This window comes from Phalaenopsis equestris, unplaced genomic scaffold, assembly GCF_001263595.1.
Source record: "Phalaenopsis equestris unplaced genomic scaffold, ASM126359v1 Scaffold000745, whole genome shotgun sequence".
NCBI lineage: Eukaryota > Viridiplantae > Streptophyta > Magnoliopsida > Asparagales > Orchidaceae > Phalaenopsis > Phalaenopsis equestris.
In genome coordinates this window covers 379,483-406,939 of record NW_018165185.1, presented here as the reverse complement: position 1 = coordinate 406,939, position 27,457 = coordinate 379,483, and the positions used below count along the sequence as shown (strand labels likewise).

The window sequence follows — 27,457 nt, the reverse complement described above, 5'->3', positions numbered from 1 at the left end:
AAACCCTACACCAAAAATAGTGCCGACACACCTATAGAGAGGGTAATAAATCTGCGGATTGGCATGCAAAATGGAGGGTGCAAGGTGATATTGTTGGAATTTCTCCTCCTCCTATGTTGATTAAGTTGATTAAAAGTGTCTTTGCTGCTCCTTATGTTCGATTTTAACTTGATGCCTCTTTATTTTAATTGTTTTCACGATTGATGGAACTGGCATTGGATATTTTGGATGATATTTTCTTAGCTTCCTCGCCTGTTGGGATGAAATTTCTTGCTGGCTGTGTGGATTGGTTTTGGTGCTATTGGGGTGGTTCACATTAAACTTTTAAGCTTCTCTCTTCTTAGCCTCCTATACTTTTGGATAATGGTGTCTATGCCTTTAAATTACCATGGAAGTTTTCTTGCTCTGAAATAAGACGACAGCTTCGTTTATTGGCTTGGGAAGAGTATACTAGGTGGCATGGTTTTCAATTTTGACTTTTTTAATGTTACTGATGCTGGAAGTTCGAACTCCACTAACTTTAATTTATCTTTTTATTTATTGGCATTATGGGAGCCTGCTGGTAGACTGTTGTTGAAACTTGTTCTGACATTGGTATTATTTATCTGGGACAGTTCTGTGGGTCTAAATTTAAATGGTGTTGCGGTCCTTTATATATTAACTAACCTACTTGCTTGTTGCTATGGGGGTTCTGTTACTCTTATTGGATATATCCTTATTAAATTATTTCTGTTATTGAATGACCAGCTTTTTTGGATCACTTTGCTGGACACTGTTTTGCTTTCAGATGGATGGTCTCTTATCCTTGATGATATTTCACGCTATAGCTTCATGCCACTTTGGGAATTATGTGTTAGGGTGCAATTCCCTTCCCTTTATGGGTTCATCCCTTTATGGGTTCATGGTTTCTCTGGGGTTTGGGTGGCTTCTCTTTGTGGCCACATCATATTTTTGCATAAATTTTTTCATTCCCTATACTCAGTTTTCTATATTATTGTGGCAGGGATCTACCTATCTGATTTATGGATGCGTTCGATTTTAATGTTCATCTTGTTGAACAATGCACTCTTGCTTTGTGCTTTCTCTCTTCTACTATTTTTCACAACAAGTTTTGGTGGATGTTGGACTTTGGATACTTGGATGTTGTCAACTGTGTTGCAATCCTTTATTTGGGGTCTAAGGTCAACAAAGCTACGATTTACACTGTACTGCACACTGTTTCTCGGGTTTATGGTTGCGGCTACTCTATATCAATGCAGATCCCTAACTGATTGTAGGAGAATGAAGAATTCAATTGATGGTTTTTTAGGTTCTTTGCACTTCTATTTTTACAATTTTCACAATTTTTTTATGGTCTTTTGTGGTTGGTATACATGTAATTTTTTGGTATACTCTTTCTGTTGGTATACTTTTTTGGGTTTATACATGTATGTTCTGTTTTTTTTAGCGTGGAGTTGTACTACGGATTGTGTAACCCCTAGGAATTGATGTTTTTTGTTTTGTTTTTATACGGGTATCCAATATCCCTCCCCATTTTGTATCCTTTTTAATTATTAACGCGTAAGGAGTCACGAGCTGCTCTTTTAATTACTAAAAGTTGATCGTTGATCAACCCCATTGTTTGACTGAGGGGCGGACTCCCCTTCCAGAAAAGTGGGTAATTTGATCCTACATAGGGATCAACCCCCCGACCCGAGGGACTTACACCAAAGGCCGCAACCAATAAGTCAGACTAAAGTGCACGCACACACACGCACACACGTGTGCAGAGCTAAATGAAAACTTTCTTGAAATTAGAAATTTAGTTATTAAAAAGAAAATACAAATATACACTTTTAAAAATCCACTGAAATTTATTTTTTAATAGAATTTATGATCATAAATGGAATTAATATGTGTAGCATGTCATATATTATTATTATAGCTTTATAAGAAAGTTTAACATGCATATTACTCCTCCTTCATCTAGTAGTTGTGATATATAACAATCAAGATTTGATTGGTTTATTTTTGATAACTCACTATTGTTGCTTATTTAAATAATCCAAAACTTAAATGAGTAGAATGGAAGACAATGCCACATAAGATAAATGTATTTTATTTGATCTAAAATTTTGATTTTGTATTTTTTATGGCTCTTTTGCTATTTTAATATTCAAATAAAGTTTATAGAAAATATAAAAAAAATCAATTCATTAATAATCTTGAGATAATAATCATGATTTCAAAATAGAGTTTTTAGAAAATATAAAAAAATTCCATTAATAATCTTGAGATAATAATTATGATTTCAACACAATCCAAGAGTCTATTCTTCCATGAAATTTCCAAAATCTTAGTTCAAGTCAAGACAAAAGTGATATCACAATAAGAGATTTATTTTAAGCACGTGAAGTAAATCATAACCTAAGAGTCTCAATTAATGAAGAATTTTAATAAGAATGTGTGTGTGTGTGTGTCTTTGTATATATATATATATATATAAACCAACTTTACAAAATTATTAAGATATACACATTTGTTGGTCTCGATTGTTGAAAAGAAGTTTGACAATTTTTTATCAATCCTTGTGATTTTGATTTGCCATTCATTGGCGCCTGGGATCAATGATTATTCCATTATAGTAAAAATGGCTAGAAGAGTGAAAATTGATTTTTTAAATCACTTCAAAATAAAAAAAAAAAGTTATATAAGAAGAAGAACATGAAAGAAATTAATCAAGATCTCAATTTAGAAGTTCCAATCGAGTGTACACGTCTCATGCCAATAGAGTGGTAGTTAGACCGGTAGTAAGACTATAGAGATTTGAATTTAGTGTGAAAAGCTACCTAGGTGAACACTTACTTAGCTCTAAAGTATATTATTTATATCGACAATCAGGGTGTCATATGAGGAATAATCCCAATTTTGCTTAGGAATCTATAACTGATACTAACTCATAAATAAATCCAATTTGGAGTTCTCAAGATGGATCTATCAAGAGTGACCAACCAAAGGTGACATATTCTAGTGCATTTAACCATGATAGAAATAAAATAAGGCAACACATTTGACATAGAGTTTATGCCTTACTTAGCAAGTAAAGAAAAAAAAAAGAATTACTATTGTTATTGATAGACTTTGATGAGGTTATTATAATCTTGTTATTTAATATAATATGATTGTTGTTTTAGTTATGTCCTCTTATATATAAGAAATATGAAGCTATTCTAGTCATGTTATTCTATATTAAATGATTGACTTCTAATATTAGATTTGTATCTACCATTGAATCAAATTTGATGGTTTCATAAGGATTTAGTAATATGGTTTAGATTTATTCATGATGATTTTAGATTGAGTAGTTCATTCTTTATACATATCTAGGAGGAACCTATACAAGACATAAATTTTAAGGACTAAATTTTCTTAAGTGGGGAAGATTATAATATCCTAATATAAAAAAGAAAATGCATAAACTGATGCCAATTTAATTGAACTGATATTAGTTAGTTCACTGTTATTAATAGGACAAAAGTGAAGGGGGGTGAATTCCCAATAGTGAACTGAGAGCAAAAATTGAAAAAGGTGATTGAAACAGAGTGGTATAACATGAAATTGAGAGGGAGAAAGAAAAGAGGAAGAATGAAATTGACATAATTTGGCTTGGCGACAAAGCATGATTCGAGAGAAGGTAACAAGTGGCTAGTATGATTGTTCGCTCAAGAAAGAGCAAGCTAGCCTTGTGCTAATGAGAAATAGAGAGGAGAGCAAGAAATAGGGAGGAGAGCGGGATCGAAGGGATTATGGTAGGTGAGAGAGTGACAACTGGCAAGTAGATGGGCTTGAGCAGGAGTCTGTGGGTGTGACAACCTGCATGAGCAACAAAGGTTGTGCTTGAATGTGTGCGTAGGCATACCCACGATTAGGGGCAATGAAAGTGAACTGAAGAATTAAGTAATATTTGGAAAACTTGGATTTATTCTATTTCCAAAAGAATCATTTTATTAAGATTTTTGTGTTGATTTAATATTTTAATATCTATATATTTTATAAAATAGTTCAATGAAAAATTTTAGAGCTTTCAATAACACACAAATGTCGAGGAATCATATTTTGAAGATTATTTAGCATTTAATTTTTTTATTAAATTTCATATAAGATTATTATAAAGTTGTGTTTAAATAAATATAAATATGATTTAATAATGGCATTATATAAAATAATTAAATTGGATGTATGAAATAAAGTATAGTTAAGACATCAGAAAGATTAAAGTTATATAAAGTATAATTCATAATTAAATACTAACATCATAAATTTAATTAAATTATTTTTATTAAATATTAATTATTCAATTAGGAATTTAAGATTTCCTTTAAAAAATAGTTTGAATAAGAATACTTAACAGCACTAAAAAGAGACTATTTCAAGTAAAAGAGAAGGCTTTTCATAAGAAAGATCAACATCACAACCTTCAATTGGTTGCATTGATAATAATTTATAGTTCTTGCACACTATTGATAGAAAATTTTTTAGATAACTAAATCAAAATCATGAAACACATTTTATTAAAATAGGTCATGTAATACTTAGTATATATAATCATGATATAAAAATAGAAGGAATCAAATTGATTAATATTGATTTAATAAGAGGGACAAGAATGAAAGGGAACAAACCCCTACAACATACTAAGAACAAGAATAGAATATGTCAAAGCAAAGGAAAGCGAGATAGTATGTGATCTCGAGGAAGAGAGGAAAAATGGAGAAGGACGCCAACAAAGTGTAGTTTGGGGGACGGGCACGACTTGAGACGAGTGTTTTTATATGAAAAATATCAAGGAATTGTATTGAGAAGTTTAACTAAATTTAATTTATTATTAGTTTTCATATAATATTATTATGTTGTGAATAATGAAGTTTGATGATAAAGTAGTGTCTATGTGTGGGCATCTAGAGAGATTCTATGTAATATAAAGTCTAATTCTTAATTAAGTATTAATGCTATAAATTTAATAAAATTGTTTTCAATAAGTAGGAATGATTCCATTAGGAATTTAAGATGTTCTATGATATGTATTTTCTATATGAATATTGATGCGTGTTCCAAAAAATTTAAGATACGAGTAATTATAATATGTTTGAACCAAAGATCTGTTTGAGGGAACTGCAGCTTATTAAAAAGTAGCTGTAAATCTGCTGAATAATAATCTGATGCTAAAAAAATTACAATGGCTATTATAAATTTGTTTCTCTTAAAAGTCTAACCACGACTAGAAAATTGCTACGGTACCTAGTCAGAAGTAGTGGATAAACGCATAATTTAGTGACGGCTTTTTAAAAAGTAGTCAAAACACAGTTTACCCAAAAAGATAAAACTGCAGTACGATGTCGCACCGCCACCCTTGACCTTTGATATTTTACATGTTAAGTTACTCTCAAAGTGGGCAAAAGTGCTCGAGAATTCCAAACTAAATCTCTGAAGATAGAGTCCTTATAGTGATATTAAAGTGCATAATTACATTTTTTTTTTAATTAGAGTATGTTTTTCCTATTTAAAAAACTTAATACACTTAACCATTATATTTTATACTCAACTTTTCATGTTGTGATAACAACTCCAGATGAATGTTACTCTTTTGCAACATGTTTGTGATATTAATAGAAATAAAACATACATATTAGTTTTACTTCATGAATATTTATATACTAATTGAAATAAGAAAGACATTAGATTCTCACAACATCAAGTTTAGGTTCTTACAAATTGACCTATAATTACTCATTGAAAACTTGCTTCCATACCACAATTCTTTCGTATTTACATATCGAACACCTAAAATTTGATATTCAGATTTACATATGCATTTCACTCTCAACAAGAAATAATGATGTTTTCTATGTGATATTAAAGATTTCAGAGTTATGTATGTAAATATGAAAGCATAGGTGTTAGATATGTAAATAAACCCCAAATTTGGCATACAAATTTGCAGGAGTTGCCACATTGTTTTTGCTTCATCTCCTTTACTTAACATAAGACTTACAGATTGGGAGGAAAGCTTTGAAACTAATACTAATGGTCAAAACCACATTATTTACACGGAATTGCCAGAAGCAGAAAATACCTTTTACTCACCTTATATCTGTAAGGCATTTGAAGCCATTGATGAACTCCCAGATCTTATAAAAGCTTAAGACTATGTGCCATGGCGAACTACAGGGGCATATAGATTCACTCCAAATCCTTAATGGCGTCCTGCATTAAGCAGAAAGTCTGATTTAAGAGATCAAGTGATGCATGAATATTTAATGAATTTAAAACTATGGGAATCTACATGCATACCGCCCAATTTCTATGTATTTACATATCTAACAGATAAAAATTCATTTTTACATTTATAACACACTTAAATATCTCTTTCACTTTAAAAAAATGAAATACACCTTTTCATGTATGTGAAAGGTGGGGTAAATGTAAAAATTGAAGTTTAGGGGGTGTTAGGTATGTAAATACACAGGAATTGAGTGGTATGTATGAAAATCTTCCTTGAAACAATAACATTTCAGACAAGCTGCTAATGAAGTAGCCATGCAAGGATATTCTGGTTGAAAGTTTGATCATGTTGGGTCTCAAAGCCCTTTGACCTGGTTTGAGATGAATGTAAGAAACATATAAGAAAAATGTCAAAATAGTCCTCCGACGCTTTACATGGGAGTCATTTTAGGTTTATAAAATTGCAAATTTAATCCCCAAGACTCTTTTAATATAGAATGAAATAGTCCCCACAAACCAATTTAAAGAACCTAGAGACTAATTTGACACTTTTATAAACCCTAGGACTAAAATGTCCCCATGTAAATAACTAGGGAAAAGCTTTGACACTTAAGTCAATAATAAATATTGAACGCATTTGAAAGCAGATATAAAAGCTTTTAAGGTTTTAAAACCCATCTTGATACTTTTTATTAAGATATCCTGATAGAAAAATTTTCTGTAATACTAGATGATACTCGTCTTAGATGGTTTGGTCACATTAAACGTCGGCCATCTAATGATCCAATTAGGAGAGTAGATGACTTAGATTTGACTTATGTTAAGAAAGGCAGAGGTAGATGTAGGAAAACTTGGGCTTATTGCATAAAAATTGATCTTAATTTATTAAAACTAGATGAAAATATGACACTAAATAGGACGCAATGGAGAAAAAGGATTCATGTAGCCGATCCCACGTAATGGGATTAAGGCTTTGTTGTTGTTGTACTAGATGATACTCGTCGAGCATTTTCCACCAATATTCTGATAGTACTAAGAATTGTGACAGAGGGTATTTCTTTTTCTTTGAAAATTGATTTTATAGAAGAGTTAAATGTTCTCCTAATCACATAAAGTAATTTTTAAGTACTTCTTAAACATTGTTTTACAGCGGCAAAGATCTAGTTTTACATTACACTCCTAAACAACCATATATTTATACCAGAGATAACAAGCACTACAACTCATGGTCATAGCTGTAATTTAGCTCCACGCTTGAATTTGGAAACTCGAGACTTAAAAGACTGCAAATAAGGATTGGCAAAAGAAAGATACAACAACAACAAAGTCTTAATTCCACTACGTGGGGTCGGCTACATGAATCGCTTTTCTCCATTGCATCCTATTTAGTATCATATTTTCATTTAGTTCTAATAAATTAAGATCATTTTTTACACAATAAGCCCAAGTCTTCCCAGGTCTACCTCTGTCTTTCTTAACATAAGTCGAATCTAAAACAACTACTCTCCTAATCGGATCATCAGATGGTTGATGCTTAATTTGACCAAACCATCTAAGACGAATTTCACTAATTTTATCCGTCACAGGAGCTACACCAGCTACACCAACCATAACGAATATATTCATTTCGCATTTTGTCTCTAAGTGTAAAGCCACTCATCCACCTAATCATTCTCATCTCGGCAACACTTAACTTAGTATTATGCTTCTTTTTAAAGGCCAACATTCAACGCTATAGAGATTGGCAAAAGAAGGATGCATTCACAAAATATGCTTACCTTTGCAAGTCTGGTAACATAAGCAGCAGCGAGAACCGTGGCGAGAAGGCCTAGTCCAAGAGTTAAAAATTGGTTGCTTCCTCCATGAAAGCCAACATCTGATTCTTCTTGCTGCAAAAAACATCAATATATGGACGATTTTTAGATCCTTGAGGCTTAGTTATGGAGCACCAAATTATGATTTAATGTAAAAAAAAATTTTGAAAAGAACTTTTAATAATTATTCTTACTCCTACAATTAATTAGCCTTACATTTTCCAGATGTCCGCAAGAAATAACAAGTCTGTGTTTGTTTTATTTGGATAAATTAATGGTGAATAGAAAAATGAAGGGGCAGTTTGGGATTACTTTTGTCTTTTGTATTCTTGTTCTTCATTTTCATATTATTTTTTTAGTGTTTTCATTTGAAATAAAATATACTTGATTGCAATTGTTACTTTTCAAAATACTCAAAACACATAAAGGTTGTTTTGAGTGCCCTTAAAAATAAGTTGATTTATTTTTAAAAATAAAAAATAAAAAGATACAAAAAAATACACAGGTCTGTTTGGCATCATGTTTTATTTTCTATTTTTATTTTCGCTTTTAGTTTTTGATTTTGAAAATATGTTTGGTTAATATAAGTTTTATATATTTTTATTATTTGTTTATTAAAACAAATCACCATGTTTTTAAAAACACTCAAAATAATTAAAAGATGTTTTGAGTGTTTTTAAAAACAACTACCACAACCAAAAAATGTTTTAATTCAAATCAAAACATAAACAAGATAAAAAAAAAAAAATAGAAAACAAAAAATAAAAGTGATCCCAAATGGCACCTAAACAAACATTTTTTTAAATAATAAAAACAGAAAATAAAATTTATGCTAAACTGGCCGACATCAAGAAAAACGTGTTACATTGTGACAATACCATTAAATATCAAGCTTAACACCTAACATAACTATTACAGGTAAAAAAAAAAAACCTTACGATTATGGCACGTCCGAATGCTCCAGCACTAACATATGCCCATGTTCCAGGAAGCATCCCCAACCAACTGCCAACAATGCATCAAATAACGTCAGTTTTGCATATCGCAGTAATTATAATACAAATAGAATAATTGTACTCTACAACTATAGTGATAGTTTCATTAATAAAAAAATGAGAATATATTAGTTGTTGCAAGAATAGCTGCTGTAACAGAGTGGGAAATTTTCTGACAAATCAAATGCAACGGTTGTGCTGGATGCATAAATAAGTTTATCATAAGTTTAATTAGTTCACGTTAAGGCAGGAATTGCCTATCTCGGTTTGAAGTTCCCCACATTTCTGAGCTCATCATTCAGATTTGATAAAAGAGGAAAATTAAAACACAAGCTTTCAATCGTTAACAAAAGTTTAGCCTAAAATAAGAGCACTGTAATTTGTACACCTTGGCGCAGTTATAGTTGCAAACCATGTTATTTCATGCCCACATGATCTTCACAATCTTTCTAGTTATCACTAGCAACAAATTTTGCAAAGAAATTATAACAGAGCAATTCTTTTTAAAGAGCCTAATCTTCTCATCATGAAAAAAATGTCATAAACAATTAGAGATTAACGTCAACAGCATTACGGATCAAATTTAGTTGAAAGATGTAAAAGAAATTCATAACTTGCCTTCCCAACACATAGGGAACAAACTTCACAGAAGTCAAACCATAGAGATAATTTCCGACAGAGAATGGGAGTAATGGACTCAAACGCAAAAGAGTTACAACGCGAAATCCATTTTCGCCAATTGCTTTGTCAATTGCAAGAAACTTTTTATTCCCTTCAACCAACTTAAGAATCCTTTCACGAGCGAAATATCGAGCAATGAGGAAAGCAGCAGCAGCAGCAACCTAGAATAAGTACGAAGGTAACTGATGAAGGCATGAAGCAGGCAGTTAAAATGTAAATATATGGCATAGATATAAAAGTAAACAGCTTACTGTTCCACTGATAGATACTATGATAGTGCCAGTTAAAGTCCCAAATAAAAGGCCAGCTGACATAGTTAATGGTATGGCTGGAATCGCAAGAATCTATGACATCATGAATAACTACTGTATGTTAGTACATAAGAATTAAAATGAAAAGAAAAATATTTCAATGTGTATATAGTTTGCCTATCTTAGCAAGTTTTATAAATTGCAAATGTAAAACATGAAATAAAATGGCAAAAACAGTCAATTTTCTTCCGATTCATAAACGCTCATAAAAAGTAAATTAAGCTATCTCAGAGGCAGGATGCCTTTTGATATTTATTGTTCATAATTCTCTATTATTAAGTATGATTCAGATAATAAAATTTCACTTTAAGATTAGATCAGGAACTTCTCATCACCGTATACCGAATGAACTATCATTTAGCAGAATGTGCTAAGGGATAGGAAATAGGACGAGCATTTCTTAACTTATTTTAGATTACCAAGCAGCCATAATTGGACACTGTGGCTTATATTAGATTACCAAGCAGCCATAATTGGACTCTGTGGATACATGACTGACAAAGCAGAACCAAAACTAATTTTTTCAGGTTGAACGGTCTAGCTGCACTGCATTTTAAGTGACCTAAGAAGGAAGCAACTTGGCTGTTATTTTCAAAATTCCTAGCCCAATCAACAACAAATCAAATTCCTCTAATGAGGTAACAAAATATAAAATTGAATTAACGTGTTACCTCCAATCCAGCATAAACAGCCACAAATAAAGCATATCCGGTGGGGCCAACATCTAACAATATAAATCAAAAGAGCTTTCAGGGGTGAAAATTTTAAAAATGAATACAATAAAACAAAATTGGAAGTTAGAGAAAAAAAAAACAGAACAATGCATATTAAAGCCAAGTTCTACTAGAGAATCTTTAAGATGACATATATTTAGCATAGAAATAACACAATTTTATTGATGGCATCAAATTTAGGAAACCGCATTAATAGAACAGGTCAAGGCTCTGAAAAATGGGATGATGTTTAGTAAACCATTCAATCACAAGCTTGGGAGACCATATCACACAATGCATCCATTACGAGTAAATGCCATTGGCTCTCTACGAAATAAAAAAAATAATGGAAAACAGAAAGAAAGAGGATAAACAAAGTGTCATATTAATTAGCTACTAAATCCAGCACGGGAATTTTCTGAACCGCTGAACCGCTTAAAACTGGGTGGTTAAGGGACTCTGAAACCTTATATTTCAAAAGAGCATATCAGTGCAAAAGGAGACTACTAATCAGAGGGGGGGTGGGGTGCTAATGAGGATTGATGTATAAAGCCTTATCGTAGTACTTCAGAGGATTTCTTTTTGGAAGATTTATATTCATACCACTTAATTACTATGTATTTACATATCCAACACTTGAACTTCAATTTTTACATATGCCACCTTGCCTATGCATAAAAAGGTATGTTTCGCTTTAAAAAAGTGAAAATAGTTGCATTTTTTATGTGATATGAAAGATTTGGGTAGTATATATGAAAAAAGTAAAGTTTAAGTGTTAGATATGTAAATACATAGGAATTGGGAGATGTGTGTGCAAATGCCCTTTTGTCCAAATATGTAGCATGACTTTCAAGGTCATAAGTGGAGATCCTAATGTTCACTGCATGCTTATCCATTGGATGTTCTCCGTCACGACTCAACCCAGGGATTAGAATTAACCAAGATAGGAGTAAACGATCAGACAATGGAAATAAATTTTATACATCAGCAATAGCAGGTTCTCCAGGTACCTGATGGGTTAGGAAATAGACTCTTAGTTGAATGTTTTTGTCTTTTTTGCTCCTTATGAGTCACTTTACCGGCCATTATCATCTTCTACTGATCACTCTTAAAAGAAGACCTCTCTTGAAAAACTTTCTTTTTGGGTTGAATCCCTTCCCAAGTTAGTATTTGATATAGATCTCTAAGCAAAATTTGGACAGTTCCTCATCTGATGCACAGGTTTTCTGCAGAAGTAACACCCCTAAAACCAAATAGATATTCACCACGATGTTATTTCTCATACTTAACACAGGGCTCTATATTGTTGCCGCTAGTCTGGCTAATAACTCCATCAATACATGCTTTATTTCTTCCCATTAGACTCTCTAGAATAAATTGTTTGTGCCACTTCTTCCCAACACTTCTACTTGTGCATGTCCTTACGCTTTTGAGTCTGTTGAAAATCAATTTCTACATGTCTAGCCCTCTCCACCATTACTGAATAGTTCACAATCTCAAGTGGCACTAGTGGCTACCTGATTGAATCTTTCAATCTAGAACGAGACCTGTGGCATTTCTCCTCTACATTTGAAACGAGTTGTGTTGCATATCTAGACAGTATAGTAAACCTCGCTTCATACTGCATGACCAATTGATCTCTCTGTACCAACCCAATGAATTTTTCCTGCAACTCTCTTGGGTGATAGTCGTAAAAACTAATCTCTGAAGGTTCTCAAGAACAAGTCTCATTGTACTAAGAGGCTAGGCCGACCACCGAATTTCTCCTGTAACTGGTCTTGCCACAATCTCAACTTCGCTCATGAAAGAAAAAATGACAAGTGTAACACTTCTCTATGGCGGAAAAGAGAACTCATCTATAATCTTCTCCAATCTCAATAGACAGTTCTCAACATCCATCGGGCATCATCCTCCAGAAAAGAAATGTGGCATCATATCCTCAAAGAGCTTCAAGTATTTATCTATTCGTGTTCCTGCACTGCTAGTACCTTAAGATTGAGAATTCTTAATCAACTGATCTACAACATTAACTGCATCAGAAAATGCACCAGCACTGACCGTGACATTATGGGGTATATCAAATTCAACATTATCATTACCGATCTCTTCCTCTTGATCATTCATAATTCTGAAATAATAACAAAGTACTTTGATTAAACTTAATTAAAATTTTAATTTCTACTATTTATAAATTAATTCAATTATCCAGTTGACTTTTTCATTAAGATTCATGTTGCTTAATCTAAACTCTCTCTGATACCACTTTTGTCATGACCAGATATGAAGCTTGGAATTAATCAAATAAAAAACAGACGGTCGGACGGTAGAATTAAATTTTCTATATTTCTAATTTTATCGATAACAATTTAATACATAAAAAAATTAATTTCAAGAGCCACTAAAGGAAACATTTTAATTTAACAAATAAAAATTATCTTTCTGGTTCGTCTCAAACTTAAAAGAAATTACCTCGAAGGTTATATTCAAACTGATACTACATCCTTTATAATTTCTTTTATTATTCTCATTTTATTTTTATTATTTTTTCAGTTATTACATTCTCCTTAGAGAGTCTAAAGCAAGTTAGATACATAAATAGATGAAAATGAGAGGCTAATTTAAAGTTGTGAGTAAATTGGCTCCCAAACAACCAAACACAAAAGTTACCCTTCAAAGGAAACATCAACATCCTCAAATATGATGAAAGAGCCAATAAAATTTTCTATATTTCTATTTTTATCAATAACAATTTAATATATAAAAAAAATTAATTGAAAAAGCCACTAAATAAAACATTTTAAATAACAAATAAAAATTATCTTTCTGGTTTGTCTCAAACTTAGAAGAAATTTCCTCGACGATTAAATTCGAACTGACACTACATCCTTTATAATTTCTTTTTCTAATCTCATTTTATTTTATATATTGATTCGTTTATTACATTCCCTCACAGAGTCTAAATCAAGTTAGATACATAAATAGAAGAAAATGAAATGCTAATTTAAATTTGTGAGTAAGTTGACTCCCAAACAGCCAAACACAAAAGTTGCCCTTAAAAGGAAAGAACAGCGTCCTCAAATATGATGAAGCAACAAAGTACTTCTAGAGACTGATATGCACCCACCGACACATGAATAAGCCAATGCCAAAACAATCCACCAAATAAATACTTCTAGAGAACATGAGTTGAACAACAAATATATATATATATATTCACGCATGCCAGTAAATAAAAAAAGAAAAGCGCATCAGCTGCTTGTTCAGGATAAAATACCATGTTTCGTAAAATCAACATTACTTCAAAAGAATGTTTCACCAGACTAATTAGTTTAAAAAACTTACATACATACCAGAAAACACACAAGTATTTTACATATCTAGCACCTAAATTTGATATTTACATTCATAACACTTTGGTGTTATAAACCTATGCATGAAAAAGGGAATTTTCACTTTTATGAAGTCTGTAAAAGTGATATTTTTGATGTGATGTTAAATATTTGAGTGTTATGTATGTAAATATAAAAGTTTACATTTTAAATATGTAAATATATAAGAATTGTGTGATATGTATGTAAATGCACCAATTAGTTTATAAAGACTACGGCATGCTTAAGGTATACAGGAAACAGTACATTATAGTCAAATAAGTAGATTCAGATGCATGTATCACATATTAAACTTTCTTTTGATTTTGTGGCCATCAGACCCATTCATTAATCAAGAGACCGATCAAGCTTCATAATTTGGTATCAGATTATGCAAATTTTTTTTGGAAATTAAAGCGTAAAATCTGTAATAGATAGATGTATAGACGTAAATAAGTATGGTATAATAGTATATTAGTATATCAAGAAACGTTAAGCTGATTTCTTTCCTATGCATCCACGGGCTGTAATCATTGCTTTGGATGTTGTAGGGTCTGAATTAATAGCCTTAAAAACAAAACTATTGTGATGCTACCTAGGATATATTTCACTATCTCATCAATCTAGCTAAATAGATTATAGATGAGAAAGTTAATATCATAGATCCTTTCAAGTTGCTTTTTGTAATTGTTATGAGTTTTATAGGTAGATACACATATATACATAAATACCCACGTACACATACACATATTGACAAACATAAATGCACAAATACATACATGCACTTAAAGCGAGGCCTTCTTTTTGAGAGAAAAATAATAGAAAAAAACAAGAGTGAGAAAAAAAAAATAAAAGTGCTTATTTTATTTTCTTAAAGAGCTTTTCATATTTTGTTCTTGTGATATATTTTCCACTTCAAACAAGCAACTCCCTTGTTAGCTTCACCCTCTCCATAATTATTGACTAACTGTTTGTTTACATATAGTGCTCTCATTGAGACAAGAAGAAAGTGTGAGAAGCTGAAGCATGAATAATGCTCAACAAGTAAAAACCTGTCAGCATGAAGATCATTTGAGGACCGTCAAGAGGAAGGGCCACATAATGAATATGATCACAAATAAGAAGCTGATGATTTAAATGAAGACGATAATTACTAATCTCCCAAACCTTGCACTGCCCTTCACTCATGGACACACTCACCGTAGGTTGCACACCACAAACTCACTATTATAATTATATCCCACTTAGGTTCACAACCAACATTATTCTATTACGCAAGTGAAATACAATAGAGATGGGAGCATGAGTTTCCGTTCTTTTGAAAATTCTCTCATTCCATTGTATTGATTATGTTGTGAAAAACGATGGCAATAAGGAAAATTTGCAAAATAGAAACACAGCAGAAACACAAATTTACGTTGTTCGGCAAATTGTCTACGTCCACGGAGTTGCAGAGAATTTTATTAACTTGAGAAATTACACCGTCGAACGTCTCGACGTTTATAAGAAAGTCTCTCTCTATCTCTTCCTCTCCCTCTCTCCTCTCCTCTCCTCTCTCTACCCGTGAGTCATGTGAGGAGAAAGAAAACTAGGGAAAGCTTGAGGCTTGCGATCCTTTCCCTGTAAAACAAACGCCCGAGAGAGATTACAATGAGAGTTTTAGCATATCTATTTATTAATTGCATCATGCTATTCGGCCCATTAAGGAATTAATCAAATAATTAATGAAGCATATTGATTATTTCCTTTTCTATTCTGCAGCAAATTATAGATGGCAGGATTCATGCAAGGAAAGCTGTAGAAAATCTAGGGAAGGAATTAAGAGCACTTAATTTTGCAATTAATTTTGAGTATCAAATCAAATTTGTTGTCAAACATGAGAAACAGTCAATTTGAACAGTGAATCGGTTTTCATATTCGCAATAAATCTCCCTCTTGAAAACTGATATACTGGCTGCATCATCCATTGGTTGCACCGCCCTTTACTTCAAACGTGATATCCTTCACCTCTGCAACTCAAAGCTCATGTCTTTAACCTAAAAAACCAACTAAAGTCAAACACAACTTCAGTTTCTCAATAGTAACACCCTTAGTCAACATATCAGCGTCAACATAGTCTTGTACATCCAAGTTCTTTCCTGGGTTACTCATGTATCTGCTTACAACTCTCACTGCATGGGCAATATTCTACCTCTACTGAAAGTCCTTTTCAAAAAGTTCAGCCTTGTACATTTTACTGTCATCAAACTCAATCTTCACCCGGTACACCCACTTGCTGTGCAATGTCTTCTTTTCAGGTAGAAGTTCTGTCAGCTCGCAAGTCTGATTCCCTGACAGTGAATCCATCTCCTCCTTCATGGTCAGCTCTCACTTGCTCGAATTTTCATCTTACAATGTTTCCTTATAGCTCTGACCCATGTGACCAAGTTTGCAATGTCACAAATCTCTCGTGTTCTCTACAACTACAGTGACAACAGTATTGAATAAACTTGTAGTCATATATATTGTGTTAGTTTTCTTATTCCGAGTCAGTACTAATGCTCCTTTGGTAATCTTCTATGTGCTATCTGAGAACACTACTGAATGACCACCCTCATTGAGCTGCCCAACAAAAATGATGTTTTTCTTCAACTCAGAAATGCGTCTGACCTTTTGCAAAGTCCATTTGCTCTTGTTAGAGAGTGCAATATCAACGTCTCTCATACCCACCATGTTCAGAGTTTTCCATCAGCCAAATATACCCTCTAAAAGTTACCTGCTACATAATTCTGCATTAACTCTGATGCAAATGATAGCATGGATAGCAATGACACGACTTCAAGAGAAGATTTAATTCAAGTTCCATGTGGGTCAATTACTAGATGTCGTGCAAAGAGGGTGAAAGAAGCTCTTAATTAATTAGTCCAGGAGGCTTAGACTCAAGCCAAATCATGAGGATCTAAGGAGAAAGAGCCGCAAAGATTTGTCTACTTATTCCAAACACAAGGATAAATGAGTTATATTATTATGACTAAATATTTTATATTTTTTATTGCGGTTTAATAATAGCTTGCATGCCAACTTGATGTAATTTTTCATTTGTTTTAGAAGATATTTTATCTTCTCTTTTGTTTTCTTTTGTTTGCTTGTAAGCTGCTTGTAAGCTTTAGCTTATATATAGGCCTTACTTCAAATGAGAAAGGGACTTTTGATTCTTACCAAAAAAAAACTTGCATTTGGGTTGTCTCCCACGGTTTCCTTAGGATTCCAACGGAACTCCAGGTCGTCGCCTAAGGAGTTCTTTCTCGACTTATCAAGCGGATTTCCACCCTGTTTGTGGCGTCTTCCAATTGTACCAAGGTTCTTTCCGGTTCTTTCCTCACGTCAAGCATAGAGTTGCGGTCTTATACCAACGTTCTTGTCGCGTTGAGCATTGGGTCAAAGTTTACCTCCATCCATCCATTTTACCATCAGGTTCTACCTATAATTCAGTTTCTTTCAGCCTTGGGACAGTTTTATTGTTTGGTTTCTTGCATCTCATAAGAATTTCCATCAATTTTTTTTGGTTTTGGCATAGCATATCTGGTTTTCTAATAAGAACATCAATCCTCACGGTCCTGTCTTGCATATATACACATCAGTTTGGTATCAGAGCTTCATGGTTCTTGAACACATAATTTTCTTGTTGGGTTTTTATTCTTGTTGGATGTTTCTTTTCTTTTTAGGTAATTAATGAGATTAGTTATTTTCTTAATTCTTATGCCCAATTTTTCGTCTATGTCCGATCTTACAATTTATAATTTCACTTCGTAATTAATTGTTCAATTAGCTACTCTCATAATCATGCATATTCGTGTTCTTGTTAATATTCACATTGTTATTGCTCATGTGATTTTCCTGGTTATTATTCATATCAGTTGTTTTATTTATTATCCAAATTGTCCAAATCAGTGTTCATGTTATTGTTCAAATCATCTTGTTCTTTATATTGTTTATGATAAATGTTGTTCTTGATGTGAACTTTTTATTTTTATTTCTTGTTATTTTCGTTTCTTGAAATACAAATCATCTTAATGTGATATTGTTATTTTTATTTCTTTGTTGATATTCTTATTGTTCTTGATATCAATCATTGCTCTTGATATGGGTGTCCAACTCAGTTTAATAGTGCTTTTGTTTTGATTCAAAATATCAAAATTCGTATTTCATTATCATCATCCCAATGTTTTGCTTAACCTTTCGATTTTTTTCTTATTTGTGGTGATTTAGAATTTGATTTGAGTTGTTAAATTTGAATTCTTACTTACATACCTTCATTGTAAGTCCTCAATCAAGTCCCAAACAAATTTTGAAGAAGAGTAAAGTCAACCCGCCGTTCCTAATCTCTAATTTCAAGCATTGGTGAGGGAGATGAGAAGAATGATGAGGGTTAAGTTAGAGCAAATTCATGAAAGATTGAACGGGTAGAGCGAGGAATCCAACAAAGACAACCACGAAATGTTTCCAATAGGCAAAGGGAGAGAGTTCCACCGAGAGGAGTGAGAGAGGAGGATGAAGAATATTATGAGGCAGAATTTGATGAAGAGAACGATAGGGATTTATTTGTTGAGAGGAAGCGTTATGGTGGACAAGCTAGAGATATTAGGAATAAAGACGATAACAACTTGGCAGGTATTAATATGTGTATTCCTTCTTTTCAAGGCAAAAACAATCCTGAAGCCTATCTTGAATGGGAGAAAAATATGGAATTAGTGTTCGACTGCCACAACTATTCCGAAATAAAGAAGGTGAAATTGGCCGCCATTGAATTTACTGATTATGCTATTGTTTGGTGGGATCAATTAGTGTTGAGCAGGAGGAGAAATCAAGAACGTCCCATAGAAACATAGGAAGAAATGAAAGTTGTCATGAGGAAGCCATTTATGCCAAGCCATTACTATCAAGAATTGTATCAGAAGTTACAAAGGCTTAGGCAACGTAATCGAAGTGTGGAAGATTACTATCAGGAGATGGAGATTGCTATGATTCGGGTTAATGTAGAAGAGGACCGAAAAGCTACTATGGCTAGATTCTTAAACGGTTTAAAACCAGAAATCCAAGATAGAGTGAAAATGCAACATCATGTGGAGTTGGAAGACATGTTACATGTGGCCACTCAAGTTAGAGCAACAACTGAACAGAAGGGGTGGCCCACTTTTGTCAACTAGTGTGGGTTCTTCATGGAAGCCAAATTTTCAGAAAAAAGAGGACAAACCAATTGCAAAGTTCAAACCCGAGCCAAGACAAGAGACAACCAGCCAAGGAACTCAAGAGAAAATTGACCCTTCCACTTCTAGAAATCAAGACATTAAATGTTTTAAATATCAAGGCAGGGGTCATATAGTCAACCAATGTCCAAAAAAAAGAATCATGGTGATAAGGGACAATGGAGAGATTGAGACTGATGAATAATTAGAAATTGACTCTATACCACCAATAAAGGACATTGAATGTGAAGAATATGCGGTCACAGAAGAATTGTTAGTCACAAGAAGGGCTTTAAGTGTGCAGACCAAGGTTGATGAGGAATTCAAAGAGAAAACGTTTTTCATACTAGGTGTCATGTACAAAACAAGGTATGTAGTATGATCATTGATGGAGGAAGTTGTACTAATGCTGCTAGCACTATTTTGGTTGAAAAACTAGGACTACCAACCATCAAGCATTCCCGGTCTTACAAGTTGCAATGGTTTAATGATAGTGGTAAGGTAAAGGTGAACAAGCAGATTTTGGTCTCATTCATATGAAGATTAAGTCCTCTGTGATGTAGTACCAATGCAAGCAAGCCATTTGTTACTAGGTCGACCATGACAATTTGATCGACGAGTTAAACGTGATGGTTTCACTAATAAATACTCGTTTGACGTCAATGAAAGAATTATCACTCTTGTGCCAATGACACCAAAGAAGGTCTACGAGGATCAAGTGAGATTGCAATGATTATTGTCAAACGAAAAGGAGTGATCAACATAAAGAGGCTGACCCAATTGAGAATAAAGAGGCTGACCCAAATGAGAAAAAGGAAGAAATTGAACAAACAGCCATTAAGAGAAAAGACAAAAGAAAACAAAAAAAAATTTATGCAAAGGCAAGTGAGATCAAGAGGGCATTATTTTTAAACCAACCAATGAAACCAAAGAGGGCATTATTTTTAAACCAACCAATGATTGTACTTCTTTACAAAGAGGCATTCTTAAACACTAATGAATGTGACAATATTTTGCCTAGTTCTATTGTTTCTCTTTTGCAATAGTTTCAGGATGTCTTTCCTGAGGATATTCCATATGCTTTACCACCCATTTGAAAGTTTGAACATCAAATTGATTTTATACCAGGAGCCACCATTCCAAACCGTCCAGCCTATAGAAGCAATCCCGAGGAGACAAGAGTTACAAAGGCAGGTTGGGGAACTAATAGAGAAGGGGTATGTGAGAGCGAGCATGAGTCCATGTGTTGTTCCAGCAATTCTAGTTCCTAAGAATGATGGTTCTTGGAGAATGTGCGTGGATTGTCAAGCCATCAACAATATTACAGTAAAGTATAGACACCTTATTCCTCGCTTAGATGATATGCTAGATGAGTTACATGGATCTTGTGTGTTTTTTAAGATTGATTTAAAAAGTGGATATCATCAGATTAGGATGAAAGAAGGTGAAGAGTGGAAAACTGTTTTTAAGATAATATGGTTTGTATGAATGGTTAGTTATGTCTTTTGGTTTGACTAATGCACCTAGTACTTTCATGAGACTAATGAACCATGTTTTGCGAGCTTTTATTGAAAAATTTGTTGTGGTCTATTTCGATGATATTCTGATCTACAACAAAAACTTGAAGGATCATGTTGAACATTTAAAACTTGTTTTAGATGTTTTGAGAAAAGAAAAGTCATTTGGTAACTTGGAAAAGTGTACCTTTTGCACCAATAAACTTTGTTTCTTAGGATTTGTTGTGAGTGCGCAGGGTATACAAGTTGATGAAGAAAATGTGTGCGCTATACATGAGTGACCTAGTCCCGCTAGTATAAGCAATGTAAGTAGTTTTCATGGACTTGTTAGTTTCTACCGACGATTTGTGAAAGACTTTAGTAGCATAGCTGCACCACTCACTAAATTAATCAAGAAGAACATTGGGCTCAAGTGGGGAGAAGCGCAGGAAAAGGAATTTCAATTGATCAAGGAAAAACTTACAGGAAAAACTTACATCAAGGAAAAACTTACCCACGCCCCTGTTTTGACTTTACCTGATTTTTCTAAAACATTTGAAATTGAATGTGATGTTTCAGGTCTAGGCATATGTGTTGTTCTTATGCATGAGCAAAGACCAATAGCTTATTTCGGCGAAAAGTTGAGTGGGCCACCTTAAACTATCCAACTTATGATAAGGAGATGTATGCATTGGTTAGAGCCTTGGAAACTTGGCAGCACTACCTTTGACCTAAGGAGTTTGTGATTCACACTGATCATGAGTCCTTGAAGCACTTGAAAGGTCAACACAAGCTAACCAAAAGGCATGCTCGTTGGGTGGAGTTCATTGAGACATTTCCTTATGTCATTCAATACAAGCAAGGTAAAGAAAATGTGGTTGCTGACGCTCTTTCTCAAAGGTATGCATTACTATCTACTCTTGATGCAAAGTTACTTGGTTTTGAACATATTAAAGATTTATACATTGATGAAGTTGATTTTTGTAATGAATATCAAGCTTGTGATAAAACTGCTTGCGGTAAATTCTTTAAACATGATAGGTTTCTATTTCGAGAAAATAAGTTGTGTTCCTAAAAGTTTTTTGCGAGAATTGCTTGTACAGGAATCTCATGGAGGGGGATTAATGAGACATTTTGGAGTTGCAAAGACTTTAGTTGTTTTGCAGGAACACTTTTATTGGCCACACATGAGGAAGGATGTTGAGATGATTTGTGGTAGGTGTGTCACATGTCGACAAGCTAAATCTCGAGTGCAACCCCACGGTTTATATACTCCTTTACCAATTCATAATGCATCTTGGATTGATATTTCTATGGACTTTGTGCTAGGTTTGCCTAGGACTAAACGTGGTAGAAATTCAATTTTTGTGGTGGTGGATCGATTTTCCAAAATGGAACATTTTATTCCAAGTCACAAAACTGATGATGCTTCTAATATTGCAGATTTGTTCTTTAGGGAGATTATAAGATTACATGGCATGCCTAGAGAAATTATTTCAAATAGAGATCCTAAGTTCTTGAGTTACTTTTGAAAGGCCTTGTGGTGTAAGTTAGGAACCAAATTGTTGTTTTATACTACTTGTCACCCACAAACCAATGGTTAAACTGAAGTAGTAAATAGGACTTTGTCTAATTTGTTAAGGGCAATCATAAAGAAAAATATCAAAACATTGGAAGATTGTTTACCACATGTTGAGTTTTCTTATAATAGGGTTGTTCATTCTGCTATTAAATTTTCAGCTTTTGAAATTGTTTATGGTTTTAATCCTTTAACGCCATTTGATTTAATTTCATTACCTGTTTCTGAGCATGTTAACTTGGATGGTAAGAAAAAGGCTGAGTTTGTAAATCAGATACATGAAAAGACACGATTGAATATTGAACAAAGAACAAAGTAATATGAAACACATGCCAACAAGGGGCGACACAGAATGATTTTCGAACCTGGAGATTGGGGCTGGTTACACATGAGAAAGGAAATATTTTCAGAACAAAGACAATCCAAACTACTTCGAAGAGGAGATGATCATTTCCGAGTACTTGAGCGTATCAATGACAATACCTACAAGCTGGATCTAACAGGTAAGTATAATGTGAGTGTCATTTTCAATGTTACTGATTTAAGTCCTTTTGATGCAAACACTGATTTGAGGACAAATCCTTTTCAAGAGGAGGGGAATGATGCAAATGATAGCATGGATGACCATGAGACTTCAAGAAAAGATTTAATTCAAGTTCCATAAGGGCCAATTACTAGATGTCGTGCAAAGAGGGTGAAAGAAGCTCTTAATGGATTAATACAGGAGGCTTGACTCAAGCCAATTCATGGGGATCTAAGGAGAAAGAGCCACAAAGATTTGTCAACTTATTCCAAGCCCAAGGATAAAGGAGTTATATTATTATGGCTGGATATTTGGTATTTTTTATTGCAGTTTAATAATGATTTGCATGTCAACTTGATATAGTTTTTCATTTGTCTTGGAAGATATTTTTTATCTTCTCTTTTGTTTGCTTGTAAGTTTTAGTCTATATATAAGCCTTACTTCAAATGAGAAATGGACTTTTGATTCTTGCCAAAAAAAACTTGCATTTGAGTTATCTCCCACAATTTTCTTAAGATTCCAACAGAACTCTAGGTCATCGCCTAAGGAGTTCTTTCTCGATTTATCAAGTGGATTTTCACCCCGTTTGTGACGTCTTCCATTGTATCAAGGTTCTTTCCTCACGTCAAACATAAGGTTGCGGTCTTATACCAACATTCTTGTTTGCGTTGAGCATTGGGTCAAGGTTTACCTCTATCCATCCATTTTACCATCAGGTTATAACTATAATTCAATTTGCTCCAGCCTTGTGACGATTTTATTGTTTGGTTTCTTGCATCTCATAAGAATTTCCATCAATTCTTTTCGGTTTTGGCATAACAAATCTGATTTTCTAATAAGAACATCAATCCATTTTCTAATAAGAATTCTAATAAGAACATCAATCCCCACGATCATGTCTTGCATATATGCATATCAAACTTCAGATGGGAAGATGTAGGGAAGGAAGCCCCTGAATCCAGTATCCAGTTATCAACAGAATTGTGAACTGTCTGCAATAACGCATCATGTATTTCTTCAGTTGCAACATTAACGTTATCATTCTCATTTTTCTTGGAATTCCTGCAGTTCGTTTTTTATGCGACAATTCCAGCAGGTTGTCTGCTGACTATACTTTGATGTTCATCTTCCTCTATTTGAGTTATTGTCTTATGATCTCCCTCTAAAATCAATATTCAGTGTTGAACTCGAACCCGATGTATCACCAGAATCTTTCATGCACACCTCCTCAGCCAAAATCAAATCACGAATATCATCATATTTCAGTTTAGATTTACCTGCAAAAATCTTAACTGTCATCCTCATGGTTTTCCAGTTATTTAGCAATGAAGTCAACAATATCAGGGCACGTATCTCATCGCAAAATCAATTTTCACAAACAACAATTGATTTTTGATGATATTGAAATCATTCAGATTGAGCAACAGACACACCTTCCGTCATCTTCAAATTAAATAACTTTTTAATCAAATGAATCTTGTTATTCTCTGATAGTTTTTCATACATATCTGATAAAGCTGTCATGAGATTTGCATTCGTCTTTTCCTTGATCACGTTGTGGGCAACGGATCTCGATAGAGTTAATCGAATAACCCCTAGAACATGTCGATCCAACAGATTCAATTCCGCCTTGTCCATCTTCTCCGGTCGTTTTCCTAGTAACGGAAGATGAAGTTTCTTCTCACGGAGTTAGTCCTCTATCTGCATCCTCCTGTAATCAAAATTTGTGTCATTAAACTTCTCGATCCCCGATGTCATCACTTCGTCTCCGATTATCATTTTTTTTAGCCTCGAACCAAAGCTCTGATACAAATTGTTGTGAAAAACGGCAATAATAAAATGAAAAATTGGAATGAGAAAATTCGAAAAACGGACACACAGATTTAAGTGATTCGGCAAATTGTCTGCGTTCACGGAGTTGCAGAGGATTTTATTAGCTTGAAAAATTACACCGTCGAACGTCTCGACGTTTACAATAATGACTCTCTCTCTCTCTTCTCTTTCTCTCCTCTCCTCTCTCTACCCGTGAACCATGCGAGGAGAAAAAAAAACTAGGGAAAGCTTGAGGCTTGCGATCCTTTCCCTGTAAAACCAATACCCGAGAGAGATTACAAGAAGAGTTGTAACATGTCTATTTATTACTTTTATCATGCCCATTAAGGAATTAATCAAATAATTAATGAAACTCGTTAATTATTTTATTTTTTCTTCTACAGCAAATCATAGATGGTGGGATTCATGCAATGAAAACTGTAGAAACTCCAAGGAAGGATGTAAGAGCGAATAATTTTGCAATTAATTTTGATTATCAAATCAAATTTGTTGTCAGACATAAGAAAGTGTCAATTTGAACATTGGACCGGTTTTCTTATTCACAACAGATTATTCTACTTCAGGGGCCACTACCAATCTCACAAATTAGAGAAGAGATCTATTAGTGCGCCTTGTTTCATCGCAAGCACCCATTTAGTTTGAACTTGCATCACTCAAGTTAACCCTAAGAAAATATTCAAACAAAAAGAACTATACAACACTCCAAGTTTCAAAACTTATTAAGCACCCATTAAGCATGTAATCCCAACCCTAACCCTAACCCTAACCCTGTAAGTATAACTACAACCCCCCTACAAACATACATCAAAAACATCCTTGAGAGCACCTCATAAAGATTAAATGAGAAATGGATAAAAATTTGGAGAGAAAATGTAGCATGAATCAGCATTCAATTGTTTTAACTCAAGTCATAATCTGGTTTTTCTATAATTATTACTAACAAAGATAGGAGTGTAACAATGGAAAATGCTTCTAACAGGCAAAAGATCTCTTGCCATTATGTTTCATGCATTTTCACCTCATGGGCATATCGAAACATTGCTACTATCTCATTTAGTTACTAACACTGTCAGAGATAACTCATAAACCTACAAGAGCAACATAGGAAATGATGTTTTAGTGATGAGCACACAATGAGTTGTTTTTTTATCTAGAACTTTAATTCCAAAAAAGACCCATTAGGCATCTGTCAAGACACCACTTCTTTACTTTATGAATAGCCATGGGAACAGATGATGAATGAGATAACCTAAGTGATTTTGTTTAAATAGTACGCCTAAGTCATAAAAAAAAAAAAAAAAAAAAAAAAAAAAATCACATGCCGAGGTCTATCTTCTGTGACACCATCAAATCACTTCCATAGAGTTCCATTTTATCCAAGAGATTAGTAGAATAGAGGTGTCATGTAAAAACCAACCTCCTTAGACAAAAAGAAGCAAAGACAAGTTAATTTTCTGCATTTAATGAACCCCAGAAATAGGAGACACATAAAACATTGAGATTATAAGAGAAGAATCACAAGTTCCTTGTTAATCAAGGCCCAACATGCATAAACGTGTGCGCAAATCAATACAAGTTCAGTTCGCCGATGAAAATTACCATCAATAAAATCGGTTAACTGGGTGAGGAACGCATTGACCTGGTCCTTAAACAGGAACCCCGCTGCGCCGAAACCACCGACAACACCAACAAGGAGGATTCCCGCGATGATTGTTCCCTTGAGAGCGTTCTCCCCGGTCAAGGCACCCTCCCCATCATCGGAAACTATACCGTCTTCCCTCCGTCCCTTCCTCTTATCGAACCATTGGTTCTGTGGAACATTTGTAGAAACCTTGCGTATGGTTACCTTCTTCGTCTCGCGGAGGGAGAACAGCGGGCGGAACGCAAGGAAGCGTTTTGCAGGACGGAGGGAGGAGAGGAGGAAGGAGCAGGAAGGGAGGGAGAGGAGAGGGGAGGAGGAGGAGCATGGAGATGGAGACCTCATGGCGGAGAAGAGGGAGGTTTTATTGGAAGAGGAGGAGGAGGGGGGATTGGTTTGGTGGCAGTGGAAGACCGGAATGCCATGCAGCATGGGAGGATTTTCACTTGCGACGGAGTTCTCTGCTTCGTCGGTGATAAGAGAAGGATTTTCGAAGAAGAGCGCTTGTCCACGTGTATGTAGATGGTGAACCGGTTCGATCTTTCCGGTATAACCGAGCCGGACCGGTCTCCGGAACAGAACCGGCCTTATGTTTGATTTTAGTATTTAGGGCCCCACAGTGTGTGATGTATGATGCCGCATTTTATTTCCTCGTGTTTTGTAAAATTACATTTTATTTGTTTTTTTTTTAATTATCATGAAAAGTTACATTTTGCAAACTCAATAAACTAAACGATTTTTTGAAAATAAAAAAAATGATAGTCATCATAACTTTTTAAAAAGCTATTTCTTTTTATGATTATTTAACAGTTATTTCTTCAAATGGCTCTAGCAGCTCCAAATAGATTCTTAGCTTCTTTTCACGCGAAACACGTAATAGGGCAATCGATTCGTGGATGCTCTTTGATAGGATTTTTATGTCATGCTGCTACTGTAACTGTGGTTCATATTTTAGACTCAAATTTTTCCATCTTTAGAGTATAATAAACTAAAGACTCACTAGGTTTTTGTTTCTCAAC

General features: G+C 33.9%; 1 protein-coding gene across 1 annotated transcript; it reads right to left on the bottom strand.

The window, feature by feature from the left end:
- Positions 1-5,697: 5,697 nt before the first annotated feature.
- On the bottom strand, positions 5,698-26,979 carry LOC110030649 (TVP38/TMEM64 family membrane protein slr0305-like). The gene is made up of 7 exons (XM_020733460.1): positions 26,399-26,979; positions 10,734-10,786; positions 10,003-10,095; positions 9,689-9,912; positions 9,014-9,080; positions 8,040-8,150; positions 5,698-6,243 (listed from the first exon to the last, which is right to left on the bottom strand). Exons 1-7 carry the CDS (start codon positions 26,868-26,870, stop codon positions 6,220-6,222), a joined length of 1,044 nt encoding a protein of 347 aa, XP_020589119.1. The 5' UTR covers positions 26,871-26,979; the 3' UTR covers positions 5,698-6,219.
- Between the last annotated feature and the right edge of the window lie 478 nt (positions 26,980-27,457).

Bases quoted from the DNA above. Each gene is read 5' to 3' on its own strand.
- LOC110030649 (XM_020733460.1), bottom strand. From the start codon at position 26,870: ATGCTGCATGGCATTCCGGTCTTCCACTGCCACCAAACCAATCCCCCC. The intron at 8,151-9,013 runs GTAAGGTTTTTT...TGTTTTTTGCAG, and splicing joins CATTCGGACGTGCCATAATC to CAAGAAGAATCAGATGTTGG. The intron at 6,244-8,039 runs GTAAGCATATTT...TGCTTAATGCAG, and splicing joins ATGTTACCAGACTTGCAAAG to GACGCCATTAAGGATTTGGA.